At 42.8% G+C, this 17046-nt stretch overlaps 1 protein-coding gene and 1 long non-coding RNA gene across 6 annotated transcripts in view; one reads left to right on the forward strand and one right to left on the reverse strand.

Moving 5' to 3' along the window:
• On the forward strand, window positions 1-10748 carry LOC137477828 (uncharacterized). Its single transcript, XR_011001203.1, has 2 exons — window positions 1-122; window positions 1669-10748. It is a non-coding gene; the product is annotated as an uncharacterized lncRNA (long non-coding RNA).
• Window positions 8555-17046, reverse strand: part of CISD1 (CDGSH iron sulfur domain 1) — an 11864-nt gene continuing 3372 nt past the window's right edge. For 2 of the 5 annotated variants that reach the window (XM_068197062.1, XM_068197065.1), the window contains exons 2-3: window positions 14436-14641; window positions 9429-11411 (exon numbers count right to left, since the gene is read on the reverse strand). In XM_068197062.1, coding sequence (XP_068053163.1) covers window positions 11322-11411; window positions 14436-14641 — 296 coding nt within the window. In that variant the 3' untranslated portion in view covers window positions 9429-11321. Of the gene's footprint in view, window positions 9380-9428; window positions 11412-14435; window positions 14642-15376; window positions 15405-17046 lie in introns of those variants that run through there. The other 3 variants (XM_068197064.1, XM_068197063.1, XM_068197066.1) reach the window with 3 other exon arrangements.

Raw genomic sequence — 17046 nt, forward strand, 5'->3', positions numbered from 1 at the left:
CCCCCGAGCGCCGGCAGAACCGTGCGGTGGCGGGCAGGGGGCGTTCCCGTCCGCTGGTTCTCGGTAACCTGAAATACCCCCGAATCCTCTTCGCTTTTAAATAAATCTACCGTCACGCCGAGGTTTGTTCAGTTTCTTCTCTAGTAGATCGGAGTGACTGCAAGGGAGATCCAGCCGAGGTGTGCAAACAGTATGAACCTTGACAGCTGACAAGGAGCCCTTAAAGCAGCCCCAAAGCTTGGCTAGGAGACTTCATTAACACTTCCCTAGGGCTTATATCAGCGCTATTTAGTAGCCTGTAATCACTGCCTTTTCTTTTTGCTGTTTTTATCTCTTCTAAAATGAACAGATCGCTGTGAGTATTAAATCTGCACTTCTGCTGTGATATCTGCCAGTATCGAGTTCTGTTTAGCATTAGTAGAACACAGAAACAGGAAAAAAAGGCCAGAGACAGGAAAATTTTAGCAGATATAGGTTGTTTTCCCAGGTTTTATAACATGGCCTGATGCATATTAAAGAATTGGCATTGACATCAGAGAAACCTCGATATGATGAGCTTCGCTATTTACCACCTCTTTGCCATCCCATAGCTGGGAGAAGTGGAGATGTGGCAGGTGGCTGGGAAAAGTGATGTCAATTTAAGGGATTTACTGGGGAAATCAGAGTATCAGAGGAGCAGGAAGGTCACGGGGAAAATTAAAACTTGAAGAGTGAGAGAAAAGAGCAAAACATAAATCTGTTGAAACTGAGTTTCTTAGTTCGTTGTTCATGGAACAGTTTGTTTTACACACTTAACTGGATAAGGTGGTGCAGACAGGGGTTACAACTCAGCAAGATCCTTCCTGAAGTAACAAGGCTGGACAGAAAACATTTCTCCCTCCTGAATATCCCCTTTTCATCAGTCATTACCATACAGCTCTAAAGATTAGGAGCCAGACGGGTGCAAAAGTAAGCTCCTGTATTCAGGTACCCAATGATGAATTTTCCCAGGGGGGTGCTGGCACAGGACAGAAATACCACAGACTGGCCAACTCTTGCACAAGAATTAGTGAGGTGTACAGTGAAAAAATGCACAAGTGTGTGTGTTTGGCAGATAGAAGGCTCCCAGTCTTGACAGCAGTAGCTGCTGCAAGGTTTGGATGTCAACCTGAACCTTGCAGAAAGATATTTCCCTCTGCGAAGCGAGGCACTTCAGCCAATCTGGGTCTAAACACAGACAGAAAAACAGAGATGGCATTTCAAAGTTGTCTAAGTGCCCATCTACTGCAATCTGCCCGAACTCAAAATCTCAGTGGAAGAAAGAACGGGATTTAAAGGCAAAAAAACCTTTAAATTTAAAGAATTTAAAGATTATTCAAGCACCTAGTCCTCGGCAGAGCTGCTAGATATTCTTGCAGCTAACAGAAGTGTGCCTGGAGGGCATTAAAAGAAATACAAAAGCATGAGTAATTGAAATAAGCAAACACTGACTATTTCCTTTTCCCTGACATTTGCTTTAGTCAGATTTATGCATACAGAAATCAAGTGACGTAAGACTATCCTCCACTCACTCATTCCACCCTCACACTTCAGCACATGGAGTTCACTAATCTTTCTGGGAACTTCTCCTAAAATGAACAAGTGAAACAGAGAGAATAGCAGAAATGGCAATAAATCCTTTCTCCACAGTGTGATCCTGTAAGAGATTGCACTGAACTGAACCTACCAGCAAGATTCCCGAGGAAACTTCTCATTTCCAGGCTGTGCGACTGCACTCCAAGAGAAAGCAGAAGAGGCTGTGAACAGCTCCTAAAGGAGGGGCATTTGTTTGAGAATCTCCTCCAGTTCCCCCGACAAAACGCATTTGGCAAAATTATAGTTAATTCTGGATTACTCTTTCTTACTGTTGCTGAAGATCAATCTTACCTCATTCAGTCTGATGACAACGCCTAGAAAATACCAGGACTGTGTTTGTGCTGTGAGAGGATGTGTCATGGGCAGATTGCACAGCTGCCCCAAACAGAGCGAGGATTAGAAAATAATCACTTTCTGCTGAAATAAAGGCCCTTTTCAAACACAAAAGCTAGTTAATAACCAACCACAAGATGCACTGAAGTTTAGTACAGGAAATAAGCTCCTATTTAAGTGGAAGTGCAGGAGGACGTTAGGTAAACAGAGGAGTGGGGCTGGGTCTTTGCCAAAATATCAGTACTCTAGAAGTATGCTGACAGCAAACTCTGCTGGATTTTTCACTGTACCTTCACGTAGTTCACAGCCACCTCTTCCATACCTCACCTAGAATACTGCTCTTTTGCCAGAGCAGTGCATTCTGCAAGGTCTGTGTGAGAGACGTGGATCATGCTGCCCACAGAGCCACTTCCCGCGTCAGGCTGCCGCATGTGCATAGCTCTTGCCAGCCCAACAGATTGCAACAGAGCCGGCCAGGACCATACATGTGTGCCTGAGAGCGAGTGTCCATCACCCAAACCAGTTATTTGCTGGACAGGCAGAAGCATCTGCAGTGGGGCTCCTGCAGGCAGGGAGGCCTGTCCCACTCACACAACACAAGGCAGACACCATCAGAGCAGCATGGAAGTTGTAGCTGCATTGCAGCTCCTTTTTCTTGCCATTTCAAAGCAGAAGTGTTGCTGTATTGTGACCACTTAAAATCACTCAGGTGTTTAATCCTTTGTTAAATTTACAGGAATTCTGTCCTGTTTTGTTCTTGTTAAGTGAAGGAAAATCTAAACATACCCTGATCTGCTGCAAGTGTAAAATTCAAGGGTGCCATTCTGCTTTCTTTCCCAGCTATGGCCTTGTCACTTAGGCATCATGCCCCACAATGATTGATATTTTACCTGGCAAATGGATGCAAACTCTGTGACACTACTCTCCTCCCTGGCAACTGGTCCATTTGGGTTTTCTAGAATGAAAACAAAGGGATGCTGTCAAAAGCCAACCTACACTCTCTGTGATAATGTGGTACATTAAAAAAAAAATTACTGCAAGGTTAACTGATGGCAGTTGTGTATCTTCTGGATCACTTCTACAACCAGAACTGCAGCTGTAAATTTTGGGAGATCTGTTCTGTACTAGAAAGATACAAGGACTATAAAAGTGAGAAGCTCATTTCAACAGTTCTTCAGAATCCTTGGGTTTTATTTACTCCTTGGTTATCAATTAAGAAACCAAGCCAAGTATTTGAAGGAAAAGTTCATTTTTGAACTGAGAGTAGATTAAGGGCTGGGAGGCAAATGAAAGGGCTTTGATGGTGGAGAGGAGGCAGCAGTGGGTGTTTGCTGAGACTGGTTTTATTCAACATCTTCATTCACAACCTGCAGACAGGAGAGTGCACAAAATCTCCAGGTCTACAAGTATTCCAGACCTCCTTAGGGCAGTCAAATGCCAAGCCAATGACAACGTCCCGCAGGATCTCACAAAATTGAACAAAAGGCACACTGGTGGCATAGGAGTTTCAGAATAGATAAACATAGGGTAACACATGTAGAGGAAAACAATCCAAACCAAAGCTTGTGGCAAGCACATTTCTCTTTCTCTCAGGATTTTTCATAAAGGTAGACAGAGAGAAATGAAAGAGAAACAATTTCTATTTCTGCTCCTTGTTTTTCTCTTGTGGAAGGTGTTTGGAGAATTGTTTACCCAGAGTGATCGCTAGGTTGGATCTCAGTGGATTGTTTGGGCCTGATGGTCAATCGGATCCACCTGTGTCTGAACTCTGGCGAACAGGGTCATGAGTTGTTGGTTAGATATGATAGTTAGAGAAAGTAGCATGTAGTTTTTAGTATCCTCTTTTATATAGTATATTAATGTATTATAGCATAATTACAATAAGGAAATCATTCAGCCTTCTGAACTGGAGTTAGACATCATCATTCTTCCCACTGGGTTTGCTGACATCTACAACAAAAGCTCTTTGATGCTGATGATGGAACTGGCCATCATGGCCCAGGAAAGAGGCCTGAAGTCGCTGAAGTTGCTCTTAACAGTTTCCTGAGATCATCAGCCCAATGCATCTGCCAAAAAAAGCCAACAAAACTTTTGGGAAGCAGCTCTTTTGAGGGAAAGACAAAAGGTGTCATTTTGTTGCTCTGTGTAGCCTCAGCATTATATGTACTGAGTCCAACTTCCATGCTTGGTCTCTCACAGAGAACAGGAACATACCACTACCTATCGGTGTGAAAGATTAAACCATGATTTGTGGAGAGCCTGAATAGCTGAAGCATGCTTTAGCTGCCTCCAGTCCTAGAAAACAGCAATGACAGATGTGCGTGCTTTGACATCCTTGAGAAAGAAGCTGAGCTTCTATCTGAAACAGAAACTTCAGATCAAAGTCTTTGGTACCATCTCCTGATCCCATGGCTTATATGCAGATACAGATCCTCCTTTTGTGCTTCTATACAGGGATTTTTTCCAAGTACAGTCGAAATCGGGGGTTGCTCAGGGTTTAAAAATTCATGATGGCATTTGGATTTTAACAGTCACATCCTAATGCTTTGGGATAAGCCCAGAACTTGATTTAAGGTGATTAACATGTCAAGAGATTTCTTTAAAATGCCTGTTTGTGTTTCCCTTGAGGTGACACTGCCTCCACCTGCAGTAAAATTAAACACTTATTTATAAATTAAACCCACAGGCATTAAAAAAATCTGTTCTAGTAAATGGTATTCTACTGCCAAAATTTATTTGCAAAACAACAGTCACATCCCTTAAAAAGTAATTTAACCTGAACAGTTGTTAAAGCCAAGAATGAGATTGAAAGAACACACTGTTTGAAAAGAGCATCAAATTTGATAATTACTGCAGTGGAAGTCTGTGCTGGCCATTGTTTTGGTACCCAAATCTTGAGCAAGAGCCCTGGCAGTGAACAGACACTGCATCTTGAACATGTCTTACCCATGTATGGTGATATTTTCCAGATGTAGAAAAGTATTTGAGAAAAGTTATGCAGTGTGGCTTTATCATTCATTTTGCTGCCTGTTGCCAGCTAACTTGACTGAACAGAACAAACACTGCCATTACTGAGCAGCTGCTTGGAGTACACTGATTCTTGAATGCTTTACACATTACAGATGTAATCTCTGGGATGCTCAGAAAGCTTTTTTGCACAGGCTGCTCCTGGAAAGGAGAACGTGTAAGTCTGCCACACATACAAAAACAGCAAAAGAAAATCGCAGTCTGCAGGACAAAAAAGGATGCAGAGCAGAGTGCATTAAGGGAAGTGCAATGGCAAATAGGAAAGAGGGATGGTTGAGTCTTCAGCTGGGAAAAACACAACAAGAGATGATCTATCTGTGCTTATATGAGGCCTGTGCAGTCTCTATATATTGAAGGAAACAGAAGTTGCTTGAGAAGCCAGGTAAATCCTTTCTTACTACTACAAACTGCATCTGGGAAAGGAGGACTGTATCCTGCTTAGCTAGTTCTGTAAACCTATTGTGATTTTACTGACTTCTGGGGGCATACCAGCAAATACTCCTTCTATTTATTACAACTGCACATCTAATTAAACAGCTTTCAAAGTGGGCTGTGGAGGGACAGGAGACTGCTAAAGGAACCCACTGCACTGGTGGGTGCTGCTTTCTGTCCAGTACTGCGGGATTTCACAAACAGTTGAGGAAGAAAAACCCCAGTAAGAGATGTCTGCTCAAACACATAACCCCTTCAGCTCTGAGAAGCATGGGTTTGGCTAACAAGAACCACCACTTTATACTTTTTATGGCTGGCTCTATTAGGATATATAATTAATGCAACATACCATTGTGTTGTTTTATTTTTCCCTTTTTGCTACCATATAGTACTGTTACATGATGGTAAATCTTCTCTAGCTTTATGCTCTCCTCCCATCCACCACATCATTTTTCTTCCTTTTCCTCTTCTTCTCTTCACAAGTTTGTTTTTTATTTTTATGTTATCTAGTTTTTATTCAGCTGCTCTCTGCATTAGGCAGCTTGGAAATCATCCTGCCAAGAAATGCACTACACACCCTGGCAGCTATAGAAAACAAGCATCAGAGAACTTCAAGCAGCAGGCCCAGGTACCTATTCTAAATTAATCATGCCTCTAGGAAAATTATTATGACAGTGCAAAACAAAGAAGCCACTCATCAATGCAGGAAAACCAAGGCAGAACAAGCCTGGATACAGAGAGCAACTGGGGGAACAGGTATCTGACACTGCTGGACTGAATGTCTGCGTGAAACGTTCTGTCTGGGCTGAAACAGCGATGGTGAACACCAGTAAACTCAGGTCCCTGGCAGTGGTCTTGGGTATCCTCTCTCTGCCCACAGGCAAGGAGGAGGTTGTTCTTGTCCACCTAATCCAGTCACAGCTCAGCGTGGGTTTTGTCAACCTTGAAGCTTCAGGAGTTGGAACAAAAGCCAGATTTAGCATGAGACTTCCACGTCCAGGGTGGTTAAGGAGAAGCCAGCTGACAAGGTTCCTATGCAAAACCAATGTTTAGTTTCATGCCTACATTTTCATCCTTCCTGCTATTATAAAATGTTCTTCCGTTTCTTGGATATGAGTAACTGTGATACAACAGTGACTCATGTTTCCATGTCTTCAGTTGCATTACACTGAAAGGAAAATCCATGTCTGCTGGACAACTGCAAAAGGTAAGTTTTACAGACCCCAACAGCACCAGAACAAGGCCCAAACAGCAAAAATATGGGTAATTTTAGCAGGCTCACTGTCAGACAATTGGGAGTACAACTTCTGGACTCAAAGTGCATGAAAGGCATGAAATGCTGCTTAGTGGCTAACATATTTATGCAGCACTTCCAGCTGCCTGGGCTCCGCCAGCCAGCCAGCACTGCTGCTGAAACCCCTTAAATCCATGGCTGTGGAGAAAGCCCCTAGTGCTCATGGAGGCGCCATTGCAGAGTGTGTTGATTTGGCATGGACTGGTTTTCTGGTGGGGGAGGTGGCCACAGAAGTGGTTTCTCTGAGAAGCTGCTAGAAGCAGGCATTCACCATGTCCAACAGAGCCAATCTCTGATGGCTCTGAAGATGGAAATGGTGCCATTTAGAGAGGTTGGTAATGCCTCTGTGATGACCTATTTAAGAAGAAAATCAAAACAGCATGCAGACAGTTTTTTTTTCCAGGGGTGGCAAGGTGCCACCACCACGGACATCCCAGTGCAGTGTGCAGTGATGTGCTGCACCACTGCCATCTCAGCACAGCCTGTGGCAAGCCTTGCCTGCCTGGCCACCCCTAGCCAGCCACGCCGCGGGCAGAAGGGCAGGGATGGCGGCAGCTTCTCCTTCCCAGCCCCGCCTGACGAGAGGCGTTGAGCGGCCCCGGCGCCGCAGCGGCCGCCACTGCCCGCTCAGCGACCGACAGCGGAAACACGGCGAGCGATTCCCCGGCACGGAACCTGGACGAGATCAACTTCTCAGTGCTGCGGGGTCCTGCAGCAACCTTGGAAGTAGGGGAACTTGTTGGCAATGGTACAGGCAAAAGTTTTTCCTTCTAGTCAGAGGAGGAAGTGAGGACATGTGAAGGAGAACAACGTGGAGGCACCAAGGTCAGTGGAAAAGGGGAGGAGATGCTCCAAGCACCAGAGGTGAGACTCCGCTGTAGGCCGTGGTGAGGACTATGGTGAAACAAACTGTCCTCCTGCAGCCCACGAAGTCCACGGGGGATGCAGAAATCCACTCATAGCCTGTGGGAGAAGTGCTCATGCTGGAACAAGTGGATGCCAGAGAAAGCTGTGATCAAGTGGGAGACCTGAATGGAGAGAGAGGGCCCCTGCTTCCAATGACAGAGAAAGAGGGCCCTTGCTTCCAAACTAGAGCAGCCTATCCTTAGAGGACTGCACCCCATGGACAAGTGACCCACATCATAGCAGTTTTGGGAAGATTGTTTGCCCGTGGGATGGACTCATGTTGCAGCAGTTTTGGCAAGACTGCTGCTCATGAGATTAGAGCCACGATAGAGAAATTCACAGAGAACTGTCTCCTGTGGGAGAGACCCCACAGCATAGCAGAGGGAATAGTCCTCTCCCTGAGCAAACAGAAGATGATCTCCAGTGGCAAACTGACCAAAACCCCCACGCCCTGTCTCCCTGTACTGTCGATGGGAAGGAGGGAGGGGCTGGGGGAAAAAAACGTGTTTTAAAGGCTTTTTTTACTTCTCATTATCCTATTCTGACTCTGTTAATAATAATTTTACTTTATGCCTTTAAATTTCAACCTGTTTTGCCTTTAGAGTGTTTTCTTCTAGTCCTCATCTCAACTCATGAGCCCTTCATTAATTTTTTTCCCTTTCCTCTGCCCAGCTGAGAGCAAGAGAGGGTGAGTGAATGGCTTTCATGGATGCCTGGCGTTTGGCCAGTGTCAAACCACAATACATGGCCTCTGTTTCCATCCAGTGGAGCAGTGTAGCTGCAGTGCTGGCTGCTGGCCTCCACCACCTCCTCAGCCTGCAGACTAAGAGTGCTCCAATGAAACCTGCAGGAAATACCTGTAGCTAACAGCCTCTCCCCTTCAGGGATCCTGACTACAGAAGCACTCAAATACCTGACATTCACACTATTCCAATGAGTCACACTCAATTACTCAAGAATCAGTACTTTAATTTCCTGACCTTCCCAACAAACACTTGCATGCTGAAAATAATGAGGAGCAAAAATAGTTTTACTCTGCGGGAGGGATTTTTCCTCTGCTTTAATTTTTGAAGGATTTCTATTAGGAATTTCATTCTGAGGTCAAACTTGCACATTTGAATCATGTGGTTAAATTTATGGTTAAAACTGGTAGAAATGTAACCAATGCACTTCATACTCTAGAGATTATTTGAGGAAAGCACTAAAGAAAGAGACTTAGGAAAACACTGGAACAGTCAAGCACTCCATCCATTAGAACATAGTGACCTATTAAGAGAAAAAATTAGGTGTTCTCTGTGGTGCTCATTGAGACTGCTTGGTTAAGTTTGTTTCCTCAAATCCAAGACTCTCTTCTCATCATCACATTTGAACAGTTTGCATAAATAAATAAGGTACAGTACAGGAATTGTACGTGCCTCTAATTAAGATCTGAAAACTCAAAGCAACATTCAGAAATACAGCACTTCTCCAAAACAAAAGTCACCAGGATGTAAATCAACAGAGACTCTGCTTCTCAGGAATAAAAACTTCCCATGGGGCCCACTTCCCTGACGCACAAACTCCCGGAAATATTTTATTGGCAAACTCCACAAAATAGTTTTATGACTTGGGACACTTATCTGAAACCTCGGGACTTCATTTCTCAGACTATTAACACTGAATTTCTATTCCTTCAGGAGCAGCAAGGCTTTGATGTTGACAGGAAAAGGAGTCTCAGAAGGAAAATTCACTCCAGACACAGGTTCATGACTACAGGAGCACTGTACAGCTCTACTGAAAGAAAGAGCATAGCCATGAGAACACAGACTTTACAACCTTGAGATTAAGATGAGCTCAAATGTGTATTTGACAAAAATACAGAAATATCCAGTGTCATATTCTAACAATACAGAAGTTACTTTGCTTTGGATAAAATGTATTTGATAATTTAAGGTTAAAATAACTTTCCACATGCAGTAGTACTCAGCAAAGTAAAAAATATCAAGTGTCTTTACACTCAAGACAGACAGAAAAGACAAAGTGACGTATTTGACTGCAACTTCTTTCAAGTCAAGAGGTCTCTTGGACAGTAGTGCCCTTACCCTGACACTCTACCTTTCTCTACCTGTGCCTCCTTCTTTACATTCTGGGCCTTCTGCCCAAATCCAGACCACTTGGCCAAGACCTCAGCCTCTAAAAGCCTCACATAGAGACTATGCAAACCAGTTGTTTGCATAGTTGTTTTAACCAGTTGTACCAACCACCCTTAAAAAAATAATACAAACAGAACCTCTCCTGCCCTGATCATCTGAAGAATCCTTAAGGGTCCAGGCTAAAATGTCAGCTTCCTAACAAGGCCTTTCATGTAGCCCTGAGGTAGTTTCTGTCCGAGGACATTCAGAGCTCAATCGTCTGCAGGCCACAGTTACACTAATGGACTGGGTTTAGTACAAAATTGTCCCCTGCTGCCCCACTCTTTGGGTTTTGCTTTGTACTTACATGCATGTTAATAAATCAAAGCCATTTAAGGAAACCAACATGACAGCCATTAATGCAACCATACCAAACAAGAAGACAAGTGCCATGGGTAAGGAGAGTAAGAGCTCTCTCTGTCTCCTCCTTCCCTCCCTTCTTGTTTCTATCTGTTTTCAAACCTTACTTCATCCATGCCAGGGTTTTTTGGTAAAATGAGCTGAACCACATTAGCAGCCCAGGGAGGCAGGAGTTAAGACACATAGAGCCTAAGGCCACATATTGAGAAAGGTATGCCTCTTCCCTTCACAGTGGGAAAAGCTTTCCAGAACCAGCCAGTGCAATGGTGAAGCAGATGGTGATGACGGGTGGGGGTTTTAGGTTTTTTTTTAGCTTCTGGAATTAATCAGCACAGCCACCCCACAGAAGCATCCTGTGGCCTGGGGAAGTTGGCTTCACTGAAAGAATGCAAGTGAAACTAAGGCTTTCTCCAACAGCAGTAACAACCCTGCCACCCCACCGCTCATCACTCTTGGAGCACTTTGTGTCATTCCACTCATCTGTTAAGAAATTTCTAGAGACCATTTCCCTAATCCTACTCTAAATACAGGTCTGCAGTTTGGAGAGTGTTTTCTTGATACCAAATGGAAGTAGGGTCAAGTTTCAATGCTGCTGTAAAATCAAAGGTAAAGATGCCCTCTAGCCCCATCTTACTTTCAGCCTCTTCTGTTGTCTGTTCATAGCTAGCAATTTGAATTTGTTCTTTTACAGAAGTCATACAGCACTGTAGTGTAACAGGACAACTGTGACACCTGCAGAAAATGCAGCACAATCAGAGATTAAGATGGCACTGTGATTTCTTCCCTGCCACTGCCTTTTACATGGATACCTATCCAGCTCTGTGACTTTAGAACTTCTCCAGGATTTTATTATCTACCTTTTGATACACATGTATTTGAAAATAATTTAATACCTATTTCCTGATTAAGTACATTGTGTGCCTCATTTTAGTTTCACACTCAGTGAGAGGGTACGCACACTTTACAGGACAAAAAATTTAAACCATGACTGCTTAGTAAAATATGCATTGTAGTGATTGAAGGACAACAAGCACCAGAGAAAATATACATGCTGAAGCCTGATGTATATACTACATTGGGATGTCGTCAGTGATATGACAAAGAATTTGTGGGATTTTTTCCCCCCAATTACAAGAGAACAGAAGATTTGTCAGACATTGATCCTGTAGCTTCTAGTGTCCACTCTACGCCTCCTTCCTCTTGATGATCAGAGGCCCAACGTTGTCGCCAGTTTCCTCGTTGTGCTTTGTGTGAGAGCCATCACACAGTGGGAACTGAAAAAAGAAAGAATAAACACATTTAAAGTACATCCAGAGTCAGAACTGAGAACCTAGGCTGAAAGTTTATTAGGCATCTTCTCATTAAATCCACTGAAACCACAGACCACAACTTTTATGCTAACATTTTAGATATCCCTGAGATTTGGCTGAATGCTAGCTTTATCCTTATTAGTGTAGAGCAGACAAGAGGCTTGCTCTAAAAAAGCAGCCACCAAATTCCATTCTTTGGTGTTCCTGCCTCAAGTGAGCAGGAGAAAACTACAGCCTGAGCAGACTTTCAGCTGTAACCTACCTGGAGTACCTTACTCTCAAACCTTGCCCCACGCTTCCTCAGTGTTGTTCTTAAGAGCCACATCAGTTGAAAGTAATTTGAAGAAATAGTTGTTCCATTAAAAAACCCGAAACAAACCCCACCCTAGAACAGGCTGGTCAGAGCAAGAATTTCAGGGACTCCTTTAGCCAGCTCTAACTGCCCAGGTCCCAGATAACTACTGCTCCTGGGAAGCTCTTATCACATGAAGAGCTGAAAGACATTCTGTGAGGCAGTAAGAGTGAGGCTGGATCCCGTCACTTCTCAAGGATGCATTTTCAGGGCTACGCCACCTCTGCACAGGAAACTCTGGAGAGAATCACAGAAATCACACACTGGTATTTTGCATTCAGTTACAATTTCATTTGCTTAGAAGTAATGGGACTCAAAGTTGGACATTGCTCAGCTTTTGCCTTGCAACAGTACTATTCTCCTGCAGTACCGTCACAGTCACTACTCAACGTTCCACTGATCTCAATGTTTCTGCTTCAGTCACAGCCTTTGAAAAATATTAATACCCTACCACCCATGCTTTATTAGAATAAAACATTTCAAAGTACTGCAAAAAACTAATACAATGAAAGAATATACAGAGCTTTAAAAATAGCACCACCTTGTCTGTAGGATATTATTGGGAGGGAAGGGTAGGGGTTTTCTTCTGGCTTTTCACAGTAATGAAATGTCAAAACCTAAGCTAAAAATGATGTGTGATATTTCTGAATAAAGAAACCTTGAATTCAGAGAATGCTCAGGTAAAATGATTCACAGAGAAACCTTCTCATCCCATCAGTCATTTGTGACTCAATTAATAAGTAATGACAGATACTTGGACAAAATCTCAGCAAACAGGAATGTATGTTACTGGGACATTGACCAGCTTTCAACAGATGTTCCTGGGCCAGTTGTTTTCACATGCAACACCACAGTCCACTGGTCTTCACCAGATACATTCAGATACAATGACGCAGCTTCCATCAGAGATTAACATCTCACAAGCTCCAAGGAGGCAACCCAAAGTCTAGCTACAGCAACATCATCACTTCAAGTTTTCAAGCAATAAAAATGGTGGGATTCCTAGGTTCAGATAGCATGCACACATCTTGAACAGCTACCAGCAGTGACTGCTCTGCACTCATCCTACTGATCAGCTGGTCTCAGAACACCGGCTCCTAGGGGCTGGTACACTGGACTTGAGCTTCTCATGGAGAAACACCAAACCAAACACCACTTTCCCAGAGCGCCCACTTTGTCACCTCGAAGACCAGATACTGCATAGAAGGATATTGGGCCTGACATAATATGTTCATCCCTGATTAAAAATAAAGCAGGCTAGCAGCAATAGTGGTCAAAGCTGAAACCCCAGGGGAATTGTACAGTGATCTGGACAGCTCAGCTGATTTCCCTTGACACTGAACATGTTTGGATTCCCTATTACTATTTGTGCTGATAGTCTGCAGCAGTACTCCTCAACCCACAGCCAGTAGAATCAGACACTATCTTCCATTTCTGTTTAGAAAATTCAATAGGAAGCAGAAAGCACAAACACCAGGGTTCAAGTAGGGTTTTTTCATTTCAGACTCCGGACAGAATAAAGAAGACAAGGCCACCTCCACAAGACTATTTCAGCATCAAATCATAATGTTGTTTAATCCTTAGCAATGTCACACTATAAAACCCAATTCAGGTACAAATGTGTAAGCTCCTGAGTTAGCTGCAAGGTAACAAAGTCAGATCTGAAAACAGCAAGAACCCAAAGTTATAGCATCTGGAAATTGATGAGTTTGGCCCGATGAGACCAATGTCTGAGACTTGAGAAGTTGAGTATTCACATCCCTGGAGGAGAGAGAGCTAAATTTCAAGGCAGTTCTCTGGCTTTGAAGGTCTGTATTATTTCAGTCTCCACACACTGGCACCTCCGAAAAAAGCTTTTAAATGTGCACCAGTGATAAAGGGAAAGGATTAACCATGCAATCTGCTTTCTCTCATTACAGATCCCAGAACTACCTTTATAAAGTATATACATCTCAGCTACATCAGGTGTCACACATCTCTAAGATCAGATTTAAATCTGAGGTACTGTTATTGACAGGCTAGGTTATCACTAGCTTAAGGCAACTGAACTAACTCAACTTCAAATGCAAGCAAGTTGGACCAATATTTAGGCCAGACTTTTAATTGCTCAAAGATAGAAGCTCAAAGTTGCTCAAAAATAGAAGCTTAAAGTATGCCACTGTGATTGCACTGGCATACACCACGTACTACTAGGAAGTACTTTCTGACTAAGCTTCCAACTTTCTCCAAAACGAGGTGCTTAAGATCCTCACAGACTGTGTTTCCTGAGCTTTTACTGCCAACAGGCCAATAGTTCTGGATAAGCCTCAGTATTAGCACAGGTAGCAGACAAAATGGCAACTGTCATGCATGATCATGCTCCAGACAGTTACTCTCCCTTCAAGAGATCTTCTTCAGAGCTACAGAAATATTTTGTTCACTATTAGCACTGATCTGCAGGCTTTACTCTGAGCATCAGAACAAATATGCATAATTCTACAGATTAGAATACTGCTATATCTCTGTGCAGAATTGTTTAGGTGAAAAGAGGCTAGTTTGCTCCAAATAAAGCAGTTTAAAACCAGTTTTGCTGAAAGATTTAATAATTTATGAACAATAAACATGAACAACACTGGGCCCATTCATTCTTCTCTTACCTTCTTAGACCTCCAACAACGACAGTATACAGCCTTGTCTCCCAGATCTTCCATATCAAAGGCATGGACTACCTTGGGGTTATCCTTCTGGATATGGGGATTCACCATTGCTTTGCAGCATTTGTCTTTAGAGAGAAATTTTTTGTAAGCTAGATATCCAACAGCAGCTGCTCCAGCAGCTACGGAGACTGCAGCAATCCATTCAACTAGAATAAAAGAAGAAAAAACAAGAGACTGTCAGGTTTTGACCACAACATTCTATTAAAACTACTCAGCAGTAAATGTTTTCATACTTGCAGCAACACCTCTTTACTTTCCAATAGATCTTTTTATTCTGTAGTAGTAACTCTCTGCTTTAAAAGAGTATTTTCCTTTGACAGTCACCTAGTCAAAATGCTCTGTTCTACTGATCAGAGTTCTACTTCACCCAAGTCCTTCCTACACAAGGGTGAGAATTAACCTTGCAGAATTTTCATGGTTTTGTTTTGTTTTTCACTCTTCTACTTAGCAAACCCTGATATCAGCACCAGTTGTATAATGTTTCAAAGTTCAGCATATTAAACCAGGTGTAAGTACATCCTGTAGCAGCAAAAAACTGTGTTTGTTTCAGTTGCAAGAAAGTCACTAAAGAGGAACAGTCAGTGCCAACAACCCAAAACCAGGTTTCAACCCCCCAAAGGCATGGGCACTGAGTAGCTTTTAATAAAATGCATCTTGTAACTAAAAAAAAAACTAAAACCAGTTGTTTGGTAATGGGGAAATTATTAAATGTACTACCACCATTAACAAAAGCCATCTTAGATTAAATCCCTACTGTGGTATAGAAGAAAGAACAAGGATCCAAAAAGATTATATTTAAGAACCATAGCACATGTTTATTTTAACTAGATAAAGTCCTGAATCTCTGCAAGACAGCTTTCATTTAAAAAAAATCCTCTTACCACCACTCCTCATCCTCTCATTTCCTCCCTTTACTGATAAAATTTCTGCAGTCTTTGTTAGTACAATTCCATTCCTGCAAGTGGTTTTCCTACTTTTTTGTGGCTCTACTGTTTTCTGTCTGCTTCATGAAAATATGCTGAACTTTGGCTGAAAGGTTCAGGTTGCAGCACCAGGTCTGGTTGTTTCCTCTCAGAGTAACAAGTGGCTGCTCTTTCTTTGCTTTTTCTGCACCACTTCTACATACGTGTGTACTGCCAAGTTCTCTTTACAGACAAATAAACAGAAATTTAAGTTTAAGCACATTTACAGAACTTAATAAAATTAGAAACATCTCCAGTTGGGAATTTTTATCCTGTCCTTCTATGTTTTAATTGGATTTGTAAGATGCCAAGCCAGATGGCATCTGTGGGGTAAGAGACATCACTATGTCCAAGTCTAGGAAGAAACAAAAACCTCTATTAGTTCTTGCTACTTTCCATGACCGACTGACTTGACGTATTTCCACTGTGAGCTTGGACTAAAAGTACCAAGGTTTTCTGTCCCTGTCCCACAGACTTTCCTAAAATCTCTATCAAGCCTTTCCTCAGCTAAAACTGTGCTAGCTCATAGGCACCACAGGTGTCTGGCTGCAGCAATGTGTGGAATTAGACAGCTGTCTGGACAGTGTCTGCAGCCCTGTAAGATCTGGGAAGAGAGGCACTCTTTTAGAGTCTTACTAAAGGAGAAAAAGAAGCAGAAATCCTTCAGAGTTCATTTTCTTAGTAAATGACACAGAAGGGACAAACATACACTGAGACCTCCCCTGCTGATGAATGACAAACCCTTCCTGTAACAGTAAGGTGATATTAAGATACAGAAAATCATCTTTAACATGGAAGAATTTAGGGCAGGCATGTTTCCCTGCTCCCCAACTTCTTAAAACAATAAAGGCCCCAGAGACTAGGTTGTGAATGCTGTATTTTATATCCATACAGTGAGTTCTCATCCTCTATTCCTCAGAGTAACACGTTCATTTTGATTAAAAAGTGAGAAAAATAAAATTTAAAAAGGATTCTGTGAAAATCTGCTTTAATTTAGCACAGCAGCCCAAACTAATGAAAAGAACAGCCACAGTTTAAATCCAAGACAGCAGCTCTCCCAAGAAAAGCCACTGCAGCACCCCCGCCCTGTGCCGCTGGAGCAGGGCTGTGGCAGGGAGGAGCAGCTCAGTAAGCTCAGGGACCTGCTGGGTCTGACAACTTTGAAGTGACCCCTGATGAAACGTCAAGTGCAGCTACAACAGCAAAAGCAAATCCGAGGGGCTGCTCATTGCTCTGGGGGAAGCAGCAATTGCAGGGATTGCCCAAGCTGCTACCGATGCACTGCCTGTGGTCCAGACCTTCACCTACATTTTCAACAAGTGATAAGGGCACAGGGGGACCATATCCATTCCCTTATGAAATCTATGGGAAAGAGTGGCCCGAATGAAATTAGACCACAGGTGGTCTGTAACTGAAGCACCCTTTAAGGTACTGCACCTTAAGGAAGCTGATTTTACTTGTACCTATCCAAAAGTCCAAGACAACTTAGCAAGCAAAAAGAGGAAAAAAATGATAATATTTGTGTGACTCACTACAAGCAAGAGAAGTCTGTACTAAAATTCAGCAGCACATTCAGAAGAGCTGTTCTG

The sequence above is a fragment of the Anomalospiza imberbis genome, chromosome 8 (assembly GCF_031753505.1).
Source record: "Anomalospiza imberbis isolate Cuckoo-Finch-1a 21T00152 chromosome 8, ASM3175350v1, whole genome shotgun sequence".
Classification (NCBI taxonomy): domain Eukaryota; kingdom Metazoa; phylum Chordata; class Aves; order Passeriformes; family Viduidae; genus Anomalospiza; species Anomalospiza imberbis.